Here is an 18501-nt window from a genome sequence, read left to right as displayed (position 1 = left end):
GCTTGGTTTCGATTCCCCATGCCTGGGGAATGTGCTTTCTGGTCAGAAGAATGTAATTTTTTATATATATATATATATTTTTTTTTTAATTAATTAACTAATTTATTTATTTATGGCTGTGTTGGGTCTTCATTTCTGTGCGAGGGCTTTCTCTAGTTGCAGCAAGTGGGGGCCGCTCTTCATCGCGGTGCGCGGGCCTCTCACTATCGCGGCCTCTCGTGTTGCGGAGCACAGGCTCCGGACGCGCAGGCTCAGTAATTGTGGCTCACGGGCCTAGTCGCTCCGCGGCATGTGGGATCTTCCCAGACCAGGGCTCGAACCCGTGTCCCCTGCATTGGCAGGCAGATTCTCAACCACTGCGCCACCAGGGAAGCCCAACAATGTAATTTTTAAAATGTTTATCAGTTGCCAATGTTTAAGAATCACCAGATTTCACGTAAGAAATCAAATTTTCAACCTCTCTTTGAAAATCAGAAAATGAAGGAATCCTGAGTGCACATTCACATGGGAACAAGCAAAGCCAAGTGGCAACTGCCCCCTTCCAATGGAGCAGGAGCTCTTAGAGTCATCACAGTGCCCAGCTGGGACAAAGCCCAAGCCAGCCCTAGGAAAAGTCATGTGGGGAGCCCTCAGTCCCCAACTACCAGACATCCCAGCCTAGGCACAAGTCATGTGAGTAAAGAAGCCCTCAGGCAACTCCAACCTCAGCTGCCATCTCACATACAAGTCTACGAAGACCAAAGAGAACCATCCAGCTGAGTCCAACAACCACCAAAACCATGAGAGAGAATAATAAAATGGTTGTTTGAAGCCTTGGATTTAGGGGTAACATGCTTTGCAGCAATAGATAAAGGCTAAAAGATAAAAGCTCTCTTAACAGACGAATTACAATTGTTTAAAGTAATGTCTCCCTTTTTGCTTGGGTCAACATAGATGTCATAGAGAGTCTCCATCTTAATTTTGTGTTTAAGCAGAAATCTAAAACATGAATGTGCCCAGGGGAGAAAACAGAAGTAGAAGAAAAGCAATCCTTTGGAATCAGCTGTATTTTTTTAAAAAAATAAGCTGGTTGGCAGCACTTATGAATGTCACATAGGTTAAACAGTAATAAGTAGTAACATAGAAGGACAGAGTTTGAAAAGGGCTTGAATCTGGTTGTTTTCAGTCTCACTCACTACTCACTCAGCACCTAGCACAATACCTATTTTTCCCTAATGACTGGATCAACTAAGAGTAGTTTTGTACATATTTTTCTGATTATGGGAATTTAAAATATCTTCTCTATAGCTAAAGCTTCAGCTATTATTGATACAAAAGGAGGGTGAATGCCACCTGCAAAGTAACCAACACATTGTGGTTTATACAAAATAAGTTAAGCTAGAGTCCTACACAGCTTAAATGAGAGGCAGATTCAGGAATAGGAAAATCAACACCTAGCTTTTATTCCTTAAAGCTGAGCTCTACCGATAGAGATGCAAATCCAATCTTGAGCAAATCACTCAATCGCTTGCTCACATGAAAAAGGAAGCTAACCAGGCATTCCCCAAAACTTGATATATCATCAAGTTTAATAGTATGGTCCACACATTCAAGGTAATAGAAGATCTTAACCTTATACCCAGCACAAAACTAAAGCAGCTGATATGCTTTTGCCTAAACAGAATTGTGTATCCTCATTTCCTTCCCTTCTTTTCCCCACTTGTGACTCAAGCCAGATTTCATCAAGCTATTTTTGTAATTACTAAAATGCTGGAAATACAGCAGCAGGCCAGAAGCAAAGTAAAATGCAGCATCTAGCAAAAGAAAGAAAATCATGCTGAGTAACTGAAAGGCCATCTGCTTCTAGCTGAGCTGTAGGGGTGAGGAAGGCAATCTGGGCTGTACTATTTGTGTCTTCCCCCAAACCAAACCCACCTGCATGTTGTCAGTGGCATCCCCAAGCAGTCCTCCAAAAGTGATAGCATTAGTTACTGTTGCCAGATAAATGAAGAGAATTGCTGAAAGAGCCTGAATATTTAAAGCATCATAAAAATCACTGGCAAAAAATGGTGCTTTCCTCTTTATGTCCTTAATTAGTCCACCACAGAACCTGCATAGGGAGAAAGCAAACACGTGACAACATAAATTACCAGCAAATTAACCAAGAGATAACTTAGAGATAATTTAACCACAAAGAATTCGTATTTAAAGTGTTTGAATTAGAAGATACTCTTCAACCACTTAAGATAAAACCAGAAGACTGTGAAGAATAAATCTTCTTCTATCTATCTGTCTCTTTTTTGGTCACCAGATTAGGTGTCACATTCCCTAAAGACTAGACAATTGGTCTTTAGATGAGAATGAACTGTGTAGATGAATTAAATTTCTCACTGTCTGAAGAAAAACATCCAAACATGTGAGCAGATCATATAAGGCCCTTTATAATCTTGTCATAGCTTCCTTTCCAGCCTCATTCATTCATTCACTCATTCATTCACTCCACAAATGTTTATTGGGCATCTGTGACATGCCCAGCACTATTCTGGGTACTGGAAAAACAGCAGTGAACAACACAGGAAAAAAATACCCACCCTCATGGAGTTACTTTCTGCATGGGGGAAACAGAATAAGTAAAATGCATGGTGCTAAAACAGCAAAGAAAAAATTAAGTGGGGAAGCAGGTTATTAAGTGCTAGAGTGCTGTGGCTGAAATTTAGACTGGCCAGATCAGGCCTCCCAAGCAAGTGACTTTGGGGTGAGGATTGGAAGGAATTAAGGAAGGAAGCCATGCAGGTGTGTCATGGAAGAGCGTCCCAAGCTGAGACCCATCACATTCGTCAGCAAGTGAGCTGACTTGTGCATCTGTCAACTCACCCCCCCCGCCCCCCCTGCCCCCCCCCCGAACCAAACCTCGCTCAGCCTTTCCCATGCTGTGCCTTCTGCCTATGATGCCCTCCCTCAGAGCTCAACAGCCCTCTGAAGTCGATCCTCCATTCATAGTTCAGACATTCACTAGGGGCTATCACATTTTCTCAGGATTGCCTGTCTGTCTATCTTAGCTGCACTCAGTGCCCTGCTTCAGTTTTCTTGGTACGCACAGGGCTGTGCATGGTACCAGGCATGCTGCAGACATGCAATACATTTAGGGAAGGTAAAATATGGAAGAAGGAAATTACAGTCTGATTAAATTAAAAAGTTAAATCCCGAAAATTATATCTGTAAAAAAGGAAAAGGATATTCCTAATGGAAATAGTTTGTAAAGAACTAGTCAGAAAAAAAAAATGGGGGAAAGAGAAGGTTCTACTCTCTATTCTTTAAGATGGAAGAGGAGAGAAATGACGTCCTCTTAATTTGGGAGAGAAACCCAAGTGGGTCGTCAGGGGAAGAAAATAACGTAATTTCATTCAGATTCGACTGCATATTAAAATGACTTGCTTTTGTGTTTTCAAAAAATCTGCAGTGTTTTTAAAAAGCCGTATCTTCATAAATGAGTATCCTACTTAACTGGGTTAACTGTAGTTAACCCAAAATGAAATGGAGAACCTAACCATGAAGGAAATCCTAATGTAAAGAGATTAAACCAAAGCGATCTGGGAAACCTGAATTCCCCACTGCAGGCCCAGGAGATGGTAGCCTGGGATTTACTCATTTCTGTAACATGTTACCCACTTCTGAGTAAATGTACCGGGGAGAGAGGGAATCATGAAAGCCAAGTGGGGAAGACTGGCACAATACTCAGTCTTCCTGCAACACCCACCCACGAGCTCTCTTTCTCTCTAACTCCCCTCACTCATGGTAATACCTAATACCTTTCTCCCATCACAAAAACTCCCTACTTCTGCTTTATTTTGCCCCATAAAACCAGATCCGCATTTCGTTATTTGCTCATTGTTTGTCTCCTACCACTACAAGGTAAGACCCATAAGGAAAGGGGTTTTTCTTTCATTCACTGCTGCATCCCAAGTGCCTGTGACTAACAGATGCACCATAAATGTGTGCTGGCTGACCAAACAAACGTACAAACAGGTGAATAAAATGCTGATAGAAAGATGAAGGTAAATTCAGATCGGAAGAGAACCTCATCATGAACGACAGACGAATCCATAAGTTACCTTCCAGTGCGCTGTAACTCCTCACAATCTGCATGTCCTCCTCCTCCGTGGCCTCCATCATGGGGCGTGTCCCCGTTCATCTGAACATTTTCTCCACCTGAGTACATATTCTTTCTAAGCAAGACAACAGAGCCCAAGAAAAGATTAGTTTATTTCATTCACCTGCCTCTTAGCTGGGTCGTGCACTAGCTAATAAGGAGATGGACCGAAAACCCTTTGGGAGAAAGATAATTATTTCCGGCTGCCATCCTAACAAACAACTTTTGAAGTGTTCTGTTGAGAGCCAAGACAAATGAGTGGATGAACAGAAAGTTGAATAACTTGTATGTTGTATAAGAGGGAAATTGTTTCACCTGGAAAAACACAGATTTCTAGAAAATGGCTTCTCCTCAATTATCTCATCCAATTTCTTAACCTCTTAAATCTACAGGGAGTCATCTTGAGTAAACGAATCTTTCCACATGTACAAGGAGTCCCCGAAACAACCCGAAAGAATCTCTACAATGTATTCCAATATCATAATCTGAGATCTCTAATTTGTAATCACTAAAGAATATCACAACATATAACATTCATTTTATAGTGTCAACGGAATGTCCAACCAAGGCACATGTGTCATTCATTTGAGATAATACCTCAAGTTGAATGGAAACCTGAAAATCTCAGGGCGGTTGGCTGAACCTCTTTCCTTTTCTAAACACAACCTCCTTCTCCAGGATGAAAACTCCCAATGGTCTGAAAATCTTACCTTTTGTCAGATGATGGAAGACTCTTAGGGGGCTCTATCCTGATCGCTGGATCCCATTCCCCGGGTGGAAGGACAATGACTTCATCTAGGAACTCGTCAATGCCAGCAATCAGGTCCTGCCTATCTTTCGCTTTATAAGCGATGTCATGGAACACCTAAAGAATAAAAAGAGATGTGCTGATCCAACAAGAGAGCTCTCCACATGCCTCACAGCATGTAGAGCCTGAAGAATGCAATCCATAATCCACTTTAACATTACTATAACCATAGCCTCATATTTGCTATTGTTCAGCTTACCCCAAAATATTTTGGTATTCAGATTATGAACCCAAAGAATATAGGTAGAGGCTTGAGAAAACAGCTGTTTCTTTTATATGATTTTTTCTATCAATACCATAAAACAACATTGCCTTTCATCTCCCACTAGTATGCACCATTACTGATATAGTTGCGATGGAAGCCAGATGAAAATGGTTTAGAGAAATATACTGAAGATCATTCCCCCAAATAAAAACTACTGCGCCAAACCATTGCTTATAATTCAAGAAGGGTAAGTTCAAGCTGATTGTTAAGACTGAGTTAAGACTCAGACACTGCAGCTCTCAAACACACAAATAATGTGTGTTAAAGCAAAGGGCTTTAAGTAGGTGATCATCTGTCTATCTTTCAGCAAGGCAATAACTAAACCATCCAAGGCAGCAAATGTTCTATGTCTTTTATGCAAATATCCAAAGAAGGAGCTTCCAGATGTCCATAATCCTCTTTGTCAATCGCTCCATTCCTCTAACCTGGCTGATGATCTGAAAGTCCTTTACACATAACCTAAGACTTTCATACCTCGTTAAGTCAAATTCTTTAGTCTCCAGGAGAGAAGACGGCCCTTATTCGATACCCTTACCTATTCTTAAAGATCGCTACTAAGTCTCTTCTCCTCAATTAGAATTTTTAAAAGCTATCAAACAAACACCACCAATGGTCTGGGGGTTGTGGGGTTGAGGGGAGGGCAATACAAAGTGCCAGCATATCATCTGTAGTGGACACAATTGGCCACAGCCTTATTTTCTCTTGCTACTTCCCTTAGTAGAGGCCGGAAAGTCGGTCACTTTCCCAGCCTACCCTGACGATAAGGATGGGCAACTCTGACCCATGAGATTAAAAAAGAAGGGGGGTGGGGGGTAGCTTTCGAATACCTGTTAAAAGAGACAGACACAGCTAACACTTCCCTTCCTCCTTCCTCCTGCCTTGCATACAGATGACGTGACTGGAGTTGACGGTAGTAGCCATCTTAAGACCACAAAGCAAGAGCCTTGGCACTTGATTTATCATTAAGCAGTTAAATTAAACCAACTCCAGCAGCCACCTACCTCCAAATTTCCTCATATGTGAACAAAATAAACCCTAAATTGTTTAAGTCACAATAAGTCAAATTTTCTGTCATTTGCAGCCTAAAGCATTTCTAATTGATACATCTTAGGAGGAATCATTTTTTTAAAGAAATCATAAATATGCAAAAATAAATGAAAGAACCCACTGAGATGCTTAGTTGCCTCAAGGGGAAAAAAACAGCATTGCTGTTCATCAATGCTCCCAGATTAAGTAACCATCTGGTAATCACCAAATAGAACTGCCATAGCTAAATGCTCTATTCTCCACTTAACACATGGAAAAGCTAACATATCAAGCAATGAAGCAAAAACAAAACATTCGGGAAAATAGTAAGCTACAAAGACGCAAAAGCAGAAATTAGTGATCCTATATTCTCATAGTATTTCTCCTCCTATGAGACCAGTTTGGAGTTTCGTCATGTCTACAATGTGTGTAATGACATTCAAGCTATTAGGAGAGTATGGTCATAATTCCAACGTACTAGATGCTCTGCAGTAACAGTTGCTAATGCATTTTAGTATATGTATCATTCCTTCCCACAAGATAAGAAAACCACAAAAACAGGTACTTGCTGATACCTAAGGGAAAAAATGCATTATCCATTTTATTATGCACTATATTATAGAACCCATCATTTCTGAAGCAATACAGTATATGGACACTTGAGTTTCCAGAATTAATATATTAAACATTTTAAGAGATTAAGTTAATACAGTGTCTTGAACCTTTTAAATAATATTTAACATACCTCAGTTTAGAGGAAGAAAGGAAAATATGACTTATTCTAACATAAAATTTATTTTTTGAAAACTATCAAATGCAGATGTCAGCTCATTTGCATGAACGACTGTTCCTCACGTTTTAAGAAGGTTGGTAACTACATAATTCTAACTGAATAAATTGTGACAGCCAACTCACAGTATGAAAACACAAGTAGGACATTCACAGATCACCATCTTCCCGATTCCCTACCTCGTCAGACATCAAGGTGGCAATGGCTCTGCCAATCTCATGGTAGGACTTGGCTTTCCCCTTAGGACCTAAGAGAATGAACAAGAACCTAATGGAAGAGGAAAGAAGCAAAGGCTATAACACACATTTCATCAAACTCAGTACACATAACACTGAGACACATCTACCCTAATTCACAAAACGGTTAGGTCTAGAATTCATCTTTAAAACGAAGGTAATATTCTTGCTAATATGAAAGATACTCTTTCACACTGTTGTGAAATACAAACTGTTTTTCATTTATTTGGAAGCAAGGGAGAATTTAGCATGGAAACCTGAGAAGCTTCTTCACAGAGAAGGAAAGGTTCACTTTATGAGTCATTCAATCTTTCTTTTCTAAACTTTCTTCTCTCTCCCTTTCTTCTGACTCTCAGAATCTTTGGAGAAAACCCATTACGCACAATAATGAGAAAGACTTAGTACATCTTCAGATTTCTCTGACTTTTCTTTACCCAATATGGGTGATGACAAATGATCCTCTCCATATTTTTAAGAAATATTTCTACTCAGAAGTGGCTCGGAGTCAGCAAAAACCAAGTCTTCTACAAGTAAGCCACATGCTGACAGCCAAAGTAAAGAAAGAAAAATATGAGAGAAATTCAAAATAAAGCACCACGTACAGCTAAAATTCTTTCGTGGGCGTCAACAAGTTTCTTTTCCAAACTTGTTTTCTGGATAATGCACAAAGCACTGTTCCATAGTAAGCAGGTCCTGAAACTTGCAATAATGAGCTTATCTCCACTTAAGTTCACCCCTTATCATGTTGGAAGGAAGCCCTCACTGATCAAAAGGGCAAAGATGCATGTCTCAACTGGGGAGTAGGAAACCCGGTAAGTAAATGAATTTAAAAACATAGACAAAAGGCAACACTAGATAAATCCCTTCCTTGCTTATTTATGATCATGTCTTACCTAACATGGAGATAATGAGGACAATAAAAATGATCATATCCTATGTTTGCACAGCTTTTTAAAGCCTGCAAAGCATTTCACATTCACACATCATTTAAACTCCTACTAGCCTCTGCAATAAGGACAGGTATCTTATTTCCATTTAATGGTGAAGAAACCTAGGTTCAAGGAAGTTATGGATGAGCCCAAAGACTGTCCCTAATAAATGACAGAGAAGATAGATAGGACTTCTTACCTCCTGTTTTTTTCAGCACACGGTTTTGCTTAATAATACCTGCCCAACCTATATACCAGAGTTGTGACTTCACAGAGAAAAGCTATCCAACTATGACTTCCATAGGTCACTCTGGGGAAAGATGTTGTGGATACTTAGCTGAAGACAAGAAACCTTCGGTAAGATTTTATGGGACCAGGAATGGCTTAGGACTTTTCTTAGTAAAATTTTATTTTTTACTAATTTATTCATATACCTCACTTTAAATAAGAAAGGACTGATAGTGAGCACTCTTCAAGGTATTAGGGTCTGTTCCCAAATGCCCTTGAAGAGGTAGTTCCTTTTTTCATCATAAAATTCAATCTAAAGAGTGAAGAAAAAAAAAAACAAATTGAGAATGTAAGAAGGTAAATCTGGAAGTCTGAATACCCATATTTTATACCAGAATAACCATAAAACCATTCAGTATTTATTTGCTTAGAAACCAGTTCTGGAGTGGAGCGGTACACTCGCTTTCAAGTGTTATCACAGTAGAAGAAATAGCAAAAGCAATCAGCAGGCGCGAAAGTCTGTTCAAGTATGAAGGAAGTCATTATTAGAATTGGATTTTAGTTCTTCTAACTAGAACTTTTCTTCTTTTGAAGCTGGACCTAATTTATATACCACTACATACAGTATTATAAAGTGTTTTTTTTATGGACAGTACAATGCATTTTTCTGAAGGGACGGATCACTAATTTGAGTGCAACACCCGAAAAAAATATTTAACCACTACAGTAAAATATAAATCTCATTAAGAAACACCTACAGTGCTGGTCACATGTCTCAATCCTATTTACCTGTCTACCAAGGGCCAGCTGTCAGGCAGGACAATAAGGCCATAGTTTTAGGCAGAAGGCAGATGTGGTGCAGTAAGAGAAAATACATAACACCTGGATGCTTTACTAAATACATTTTTAGATAATGGATTTCCTTTGCTCGTTATTTTTTATTATTTCAATGTATCTAAATACTAGTGTCTAAGTAATACGTAACATCTAAAACCTTTCCAGAACCACTCTCTACCTCTTCCTACCTCTCCCTAGTATCTCTATCATGATTATTTTACATTTAGAAATATACATTATAGAAATGCACATTTATCAACTGACACATAAATTAATGATCAGGTTGACTAAATGGCAACAAAGCCAAAATAGTGTCTTGTTAGAAAGTGAGGAAGATACTCTCAGTCATTAACAGTCTCCAAATAAAAACTTTGGCAGGGGCTTCCCTGGTGGCGCAGTGGTTAAGAATCCGCCTGCCAATGCAGGGGACACGGGTTCGAGCCCTGGTCTGGGAAGATCCCACATGCCGCGGAGCAACTAGGCCCGTGAGCCACAACTACTGAGCCTGCGCGTCTGGAGCCTGTGCTCCACAACAAGAGAGGCCGTGACAGTGAGAGGCCTGCGCACCGCGATGAAGAGTGGCCCCCGCTTGCCGCCACTAGAGAAAGCCCTCGCACAGAAACGAAGACACAACACAGCCATAAATAAATAAAATAAATAAATAAAATATTAAAAAAAAAAAAAAAAAAACTTTGGCAGACAATGGCTAACTAGTCCAAGAATTGATAGAATAATGGATCCTCTAACTTAAATACTGTAAGATGAGGGCATACATTTTCTACAAGTTTTTACTCTGCTCCTTACTAAATAGTACCAAAGAATGAATGGCAGTAATAGACCAGTGGTGACCATACCATCTATTATAGCAATAAACCCAGCATATGAGAGCTATAGTGTTTTACTAACCTAGATACAAGGGTACAATTCCCCTTTCCTGGGTAATATGATTTTTATTTTTAAAAAATTATATATATATATATTCTTTAATGGAAATCATCAAGTGCCAAATAGAAATAAAATATTACATATCAGTTAAAATTTTCACATTACTCCAGGCAGGAACCATTCAGTAAATCCATCTCCTTAAAATGATATAGAGAGGAAATCTGGACATCTACAAGTAGCAGGAAACATCACCTCAGGTCAAGAATTTCATCTGTAGGAAAGCAGACCCTTAAGAAGCCTCTAATTTGAACTGCACTGTTGAAATGGGGATGAGAGATCTGGGAAAACTAACAACACAGAACACAACTCACCAAGTTGAAGTTCCCTCTGCCTGAAACATGTTCTCTCCTCTTTAACCCTCAAAGAAGCAAAAGCTGTTACAACTTTTATGATAGAAGTACCTCTTGCCAAACTCAGCTTTTATAATGTACTGAAAACTTCTTTCATGACTCAAGCTGTTTTTTGTCAACGGACAGATGTTATTTTTAACCAGAAGCTTTTTTTCTTTATTAACAAATTAGAGTAAACATCACATTTGTGTGGCTGAAAGGGCACAGCCCCTGTTGATGGCTTGGGGGAAATAATTTATGTTGCTGAGTTGTTTTTATTCACTCATAACTAGAAACAAGTCATAGTTAGAATTTTTAATAGTGCCTGGTTGTCTCGAGAATCTTCATGCGGCCCTTCTACTCTTATGCGCTCGCTTTTCCACACAACTAATTGTGCCTGGGGAGGATGTCTCTAGCATTCTCCACAACAAAAATCAGTACCAGATGATCTGTGTCCAGAACCACTGGGCTATACTCACATTCACAAAATAATTATAGGCAGAAACAGAGCATAATATCAGAAAAAGAGCCAGCCTTCCTAAACCACTCAATCTTTTCAGAGAGGATGTGCACCCCCATCCTTCCTGACATATCACAGCTATTTCTAAAATAAACTCAGTATGTACCAGTCCTTTACTCCCTTCTTTCAAAACAACAGTGAATCAAATAACCCAGTACTCATATTTAGTGGCTTTGGAAAATGTGGCTAAACTGTACCTTCCACAATAAATTCATGAGGACCACAAGTCCACCGTAACCAACCATACTACAGTGAGCAACTGGAAGATTGTTACACAAGACAGAACTGAACTAGCAGGACCTCCATCCCAATTCCTCTAATACAATTTTTTACAGTTTTGACAATTAGGCACGAACAACTGCTTTTAGGCAGATCGTTATTTATAACACAAAATATATATTAACTTACAGTGATATAAAGGGGTAATAAGCATTCTAATTTTTTAGAGGGCTAGAGCTCCCTGAATAACTATTTGCCTTAGATGTGAAAATCAAGGTCAGAAAAGGACAAACTGATCAGGAACTTTGATTATTCTTCATGGGAAAACGCTCAAGTATTTTATTCCAATCCATTCTGGATATCTCCTTAGATTTTCCCTAAAAGCCTGGCCTCGGAGTCAGAAGTCTGCACTGGTAGTGAATCGTCCCTGTGCCTCCATCTCTCAACTATAAAATGGGAATTATGTTCATCCCCATGTGGCCCCTATATATGACCGAGTGGCAGCCTCTATGGACAGATGTAAGATGATAGCAAGCAAAGTGTCTGCAAGATGCTAAGAAAATCATAAACATATCCTACCAAGTCACCAGAGATCAAAGGACAGAGTTTATTTGCTTTCACATGGATGGCAAGAAGGGCCCCTACGTGGAGAACATCCGCCCAGTTGGGAGGAGTCCAGCTGCAAGCAGAAAGCTAAAATAGATCAAGCCAAGAGCAGGGCAGATAGAGAAACTTGTGAACTCTACACAAAAGGAGCAGCTACTGCCACATTTCCTAAAAGATGCACGGTAGTAATACTGTTTATGATAAATAGTAATAATAATAATAATAAGCAAAAGAGCCTAACATTCCTCCACCTTCAGAAGGAAAAATGACCGTTGTTACAAGATGTGCACAGACACAGACTTCTCGGGTCTCCCTGCAGGACAACAGGGTGGCATGCATGTTAAAGCACATGGCTGAGTGCAGAGGCATCCTTCACAATGACTACCACACTCCTTGTGGGATTTCCTTTATTGGATTTCACAGGATGCAGCCATTGTAAATGGCCCCATATTACTCATACACAAAAAAGCTAATGAGACTCCCTACTCAGTGATTACAGCTTGCCCTGGTTCGGAGGACAGCAAATGGATAAGACTATTTCCTGGAAAAATGTTAACATGCTAGGATATATTATTCAGATTATTACCCTGAAACAGCTTTACGACATTATTGAATTACATTCCTTTGAATTGCCTGGGCTCCTTTTTTCTATTCAAATGATGCTGGATTGTACCTCTAGACTAGTACCACCCTCCAGGACAGAAGAAAATGAACCAGACAGGAGCAGAAGATTAGAGGGACACAAAAATAGTCATGACTTGCTACTCAATGAACCTGTATTATTGTTAAACAACAAGCCTTTTAAAATATTTTTTATTTGTAGCTTCTAGAGAAAAATAATAATAAAAATGAAAAAGCAAGAGAAATTTAACACTTCTGGGCACACGGTTTTTTCTTTCAAGCTCCAGTAAAGTTAGTCCAAAGAGACAAAAATAAAACCATAGGGACACACGAGCTGGACTTCGGCCACGATCTGAGTCAGCTAGCTGTTCGCCAGGTGATTGCTCAGATAGAACTGCAAGGCTCTGCTGGAATGTTTTCAAGCAAAAAGCTAAGTTACAGAAAACACAAATCATGATAATCCCATTAATTGAATATGATCATCGCCTTTCCTCTGCTATTTGTCCAACGACTGCTTATATTATTCCTATATTGTAATATGACAAGTATTATTCCTATTTTAAGTGTCTAAGAAATATAAAAATGGAGTAAAAATGCCTGTATGATAAGAATGGCCTGTAATCTATAAATTGGGAGGCCATAAGGAAATGTTCTCCTAATTTGCCTCCTAAGTTGGCTCCGAACAAACCTTGACACCCTTGTCTTGTTGGTTGATCACACTCAGATCATCTGAGGTCACTGAGCATTCACAGCCCTTCCTGCTCACATGGGAAACCTAAAGAAAAGTCCCCTGGGACCCACAAAAGGCACCCCCCCCCAAAAAAAGGTCCTATTTATATGATAATTTTCTAATGTCAACCTGAAGATAATAAACTTCTCTTTAAACTCTTCTTAAGCACAAGTTTAAGTGAAGCATTAACTTCTATTCACCTACTGCACTTCTGAAGTCAAGCTTCCTAACTCTTCTACTGGCCTCAGTTACAGAAGGAAATAAAAGAGGATGACTTCTAAAGTATTGTGCAGGGTAATGAGTACATGATTGTGGTAACAGTAATATGCTTCCTCTTAAAATTTTATGAGTCATAACACATAACAGTAAAGTGTGCAAATGATTTTTACATATGTGTATATATATATATAATATACATATAGACACGTCTATATATCTACATATAGACGTGTCTATATATATAATGTGCATATGTATGTATGTACCCACTACCAATTTTCTAATAAAACAGAGAGCAAATGAAAGCAACTCTGACCTTTGAATCATTCACCATCTCTATGATCTTAGAGAAGTTACTTAAACTTTCAAACTCAGTTTCTTCATCTATAAAATCCACATACCTATAGTTTATACTTTAAAAAATCATTATGAGGATTAAATAGACTAATCCATAAGAAACTGTTCTGTAGCCCAACGAATTATTATAATTGTTATTATTATTATTACTACTGTACAAGTGCCAAGTAATCTGATAGCATGAAAATCAGACTGAACCATTATTTCGGGTTAAACCTTTCCAATATGCTTGCTTTGGATGTACCCTCATCCTCTTGGTTCTCTAGCCTGAGGGAGAGGATAGGTGATAGGTGTCCCTATCACCACACTGTGGACCCCCACGGGTCAGGGAGCAGCTTACCTTGTGGGCACAGGGACCTCAGTCAGGGCACCCAGCATGACGGCCTGCTGCAGCCGAACAAAGGCAATGAAAGGAGAATCTAAGAAGTTGACCTCGCCAACAAGCACGTTGGAGGCTTCGGCATCACGTGGCAGTTTTTTCATGAACTTATTCTTCAGCTGCATGGGAAGAGCCAAGAAAACACAACTTACTTCCAGAGAAGGGAACTCAAAGAATTTCCTTTATATGAGTCTACAAGCAACAGGCAAGCCCTAGCTAGGTATTCTTCTATTATGTTTAACCGTTCTATCATAATAAACATTTCTCTGTACTTTGAATTCAAAAGTATTGAGAGTATAGTCACATGGTTTACATGAGGGTATAGTCACATGGTTTACATTGTTTTAACAATATTTACATATGTATCAATTCATTTACTTATTCACTCAATAAACATGAGTTGAAGAGTCTCCTATGAGCCAGGAGCTGATCTAAGCCTTAGGGATAAGGGATGCGTCAACTAATTACATGTCCTCCTTGAGCTCATATTCCAGCAGGGGAGAAGTAAAATATGATTTAAAGTAGTGATAAGTGCTGAGAAGGAAAAATAAAACACGTAAGAGGGTACTGCTTTAGGCAGGGAGGTCAGGGAAGGCCTCTGAAGAGATACAATGGAGTGAGGGGACAAGCCAAGCAAAGATCTGGGCAAAGAACATTGTAGGCAAAGAGAACAGCAAGTGCAAAGCCTCTGAGACAGGCAAGAGCTTGGCAGTTAGGGGAACAGTAAGTAGGTAAGTGTGGTGGGAGCTGAAGGCGCAAAGGAGAGAAAATGGCAGCAAATGAAGTTGCAGAGGTTAGGGGGGACCAGGTGGTAAAGGAAATGAAGGCCACAGAAAGAAGTTTTGGATGTCTTAGACGGAACTTACCTACTAAAAGTCCAAGTGGAAATGCGGAGTAGAAAGACGTAAATTCAGGAGATACCACCATGTAAGCAGTATTTAAGACCACGGGATAGGATGACACAACCTCGGGTGTGAGTGTAGAGAAGAGGGAGAAGATCTAAACCCCGGGCTACTCTACCTTTTATAGGAACGGGAGGGTATATCAGCAGAAGACATTGAAAAAGGGCAGCCAGTGAGGTAGGGAGAGAACCAGGACTTCATCAACTGTCGGGTGAAGAAAGGGCTCAATAAGGAAAGGGTATCAGCTGTTGAGTCAAAGCCTGCTGGAAGTTCACATAAGATGAGAACTAAGAAGGAACCAATGAATGTGGCAAGGTGGAAGGGCTGGGTGATCCTGACAAGAGCTGTTACAGTGGACACCAGGCTACCCAGTAAAGAATGAGAGGTGAAGCAGTAGAGACAGGGAGTGGAGAGAATTATTTTGAAAAATGTTGCTGCCAAGAAAAGCCAAGAATTAAGGAGGTAGGTGAAGGAAGGCATAAAACAGGGGATTTTTTTTAATGGAAAATATGATAACACTTTGGAGTGTGCATGAGGATGATCTAGTAGAGACAGATTGTTGCTATAGGAGAGAGGGGATAAATGCAGAAGCAGCTCAAGCGACCGTGAACTACTGAGAAGAGACGATGTCCACAGCACAGGTAGAGGGATTAACTTCAGGTGGAACACAGAGAGCTCATCAATCCCAGCTAGGGAAGGCAGGGTACAGATGGGGGTGACCTGGGAAGTTTGTGGGGTGAAGATGAGGGCTTCTGAGGACTTACATTTTTGCAGTGAAATATGAGTGATCTGACGGTGAGGGGGAGGAGGAGGAGGGAGGTACATGGGAGCTTGAGGAGAAAGGTAAAGGGGTAAAGTGGTTTTCTTGGAGAGTAAACGTTGCTTAACAGTCACTTTGAAAAGTTATCTTGTAGTTGTTATTTGTTCCTTTTCCCTCCTCCCCAGCTCCCACTCAGAATAGGATCGTTCAAGCACCCTTCAGTGAGTGGGAAACATCTCCCAATAGCTCAAGGAGAACATCTCAACAACCATAAAAGGATGGAGATAAGAATTTTGCAGGACCTTATGAAAGAAACAGACTTCTGGGATACACTTATCATCAATACGAATGTCTCTCCCCTCAAGTCAAAAGTTAACAGTGAACTTTTTTTGCCATGGATTATTGCTGATATGGGAAGTGGGAGACATGGCCCAATTTTCCCCAGTAATGAAAAATTATATTAACATTTAATTTTCAATTTCCATTTAAAGAGTTCTTAATTAGGGAAAATAAGTGCCATGAAAATTAATTCCCCCAAACTATCACCCTCAGTAGCATTTTTATGAGATTCTTTCATTTGGTACTTCATACAAGAAGAAAGCTGTGAGTCAAAAAAAAAAAAAAAAAAAAGGAAGTTGGGGTTAATAATTTAGTGGAAACCAAAAAGAAAAAAAAAGCAAAGGCAAGATATATTTTTAGATGTCAGAAACATGACTACTTCTAGCAGTAAAAGACTTTTCCAAAGTTTACACCATTAATCCTTCAAAAAATACTAATATTTCAAAAAAAATCTGTTTACGTTCTACAGATATGAAAAGAGCAGCCACGGGAATGGTCTAAAAACATCAAATTGCCAGAATTGTTATTATAGCCTAAGAAAGTTACAGTAATGAATTGTTCCCTGTAACACAGAGTAGAGTGTGGGGTACAGTCAAGTGACCCAAACGCATAACAAACTATCACTGCAAGAGTAATCTTCTTCCACCTCTTTCCAGAGAGAGCTCCCATTACCAACACAGTGCAAGAAGCTCTATAATAATCCAATTCTCTCCAGCACTCTTTGCTCTAGTTAGGCAAGCAATCTGATCATAATCTCCTTCTGTTTTATCTACTTAGACTCCCATACTTAGGATCAAAAACTGTCCTTTCCTCATTTCTACCTTTTCTAAACCTTCAGGACTCAGAACAAGCCTTTCTACTACCTCAGCGCTCCTCCTTGGGAATTCCAGAAGCACTCATTTCTGAATCACACGTTTGCCAAAGGTGAAGTCTTTCCCCTGAGCTTCCTGAGGGTTAGGACAGTTTATCCCCCGTGGTACTAAACACTTACTTTGCACATAATTCAGCTGTAATAAATATTTTGAATGGCAGGAATGAACTCTGTGGCACTAAAAATCAGACCACAAGACCATCAAATGCCCAGGAAAGTTAGAGAGGTTTTAGAGGCTCATTCTAGAACATACTAACTATGTCTGGATCTGCTATCACTAAGCAACTACCTGACCCACAACACACAGAGAATATTCCACAGTCAACTATTTTCTTCCACAAAACGCTTTACTAGGACTATGGTACCTTAACTGAGATGACTGTACCATCTTGGAAAATAAGAAGTATATTTTTACAGCTAAAGGAACTGTATTCTATGTGCTCTGAAGAGAAGTAGTTATAAAGATATGTTCCTTTAGATCAGCATACCTCAAACTGTGTTTGTGGAATACTAGTGTTCTCGGACAAGCTAATAGCTATTCTAAAATAGAAATGGGTGGCGCCTGAGGCGCCCCAGAACTTAGTCCTTTGATGGCTCTTTTCTTTCTACACACACTCCCTGGGTGATCTCAATCAAGTCCCATGCCTTTAAATACCATCTACACACTGATGAGTCACAAATTTATATCTTCAGCCAGTACCTCTTCCCTGAACTCCAGTCCTATAACATCTCTACTTGGATGTCTAATAAGCATTGCAAAGTTCACAAATCCAAAACTGAGCCCCCTAAGAGTCCCCTCAAACTAGCTCTTCCTGGAGTCTTCCTCCTCTGGTTAATGGCAGCTCCATTCTTCCACTGCTCAGGCCCAAACCTTGCTGTCATCCCCACACCTCCTCCTCTCACAGCCCATGCCCATCTTATCAGCAAATCCTGTTGGATTTATATTCAACGTATATCCAGAATCCAACCATTTCTCACCTTCTTCACTGCCACCACCCTGGTCCACATTACGAGCATCTCTCTCCTGGGTTATGGCATTGGTCTCCCGGCTGGATTATCTGCTTCCGCCCTTGCCCCCCAGTCTGTTCTCCAAAGCAGCCAGAGCAATCAAATCAGGAGTCAGATAGAACCCTCTGTTGGCCCCATTTCACTGGGAGGCAAGACAATGTCTTTATGACAAGCTGCAACCCCAGCATCATCTGGCTCCCCGTCAGTTCCCTGACCTCCTTTCCTACTGTCTTTTCCCAGTCTTCTCCTGACCCCCCACTCTAGCCTCCAAGTCCTCCCTAAAACTCGGCAGGCACACTCTTACCTCAGGGCCTTTACACCTGCTGTTGCCTCTGAATGGAATGTCTGCAGGGCTTCCTCCCTCATTTCCTTCAGATCTTTACTTAAGTCACTTTCTCATCAGTAAGAATTTCCCTGGCCACATTAGTTAAAATTTCAACCTCCCTCT

General features: G+C 40.1%; 1 protein-coding gene across 2 annotated transcripts in view; it reads right to left on the bottom strand.

Annotated features, from left to right (window-relative positions):
* SLC4A4 (solute carrier family 4 member 4) overlaps window positions 1-18501 on the bottom strand; it is a 345525-nt gene that overhangs the window by 95391 nt on the left and 231633 nt on the right. For both annotated transcript variants that reach the window (XM_061192359.1, XM_061192360.1), the window contains exons 8-12: window positions 14135-14292; window positions 7198-7285; window positions 4840-4994; window positions 4092-4205; window positions 1915-2089 (exon numbers count right to left, since the gene is read on the bottom strand). In XM_061192359.1, the coding sequence (XP_061048342.1) occupies window positions 1915-2089; window positions 4092-4205; window positions 4840-4994; window positions 7198-7285; window positions 14135-14292 (690 nt within the window). The remainder of the gene's footprint in view (window positions 1-1914; window positions 2090-4091; window positions 4206-4839; window positions 4995-7197; window positions 7286-14134; window positions 14293-18501) is intronic.

This window comes from Eubalaena glacialis, chromosome 5, assembly GCF_028564815.1.
Source record: "Eubalaena glacialis isolate mEubGla1 chromosome 5, mEubGla1.1.hap2.+ XY, whole genome shotgun sequence".
Taxonomy (NCBI): Eukaryota; Metazoa; Chordata; class Mammalia; order Artiodactyla; family Balaenidae; genus Eubalaena; species Eubalaena glacialis.
This window is presented reverse-complemented; position numbering and strand designations above follow the sequence as displayed.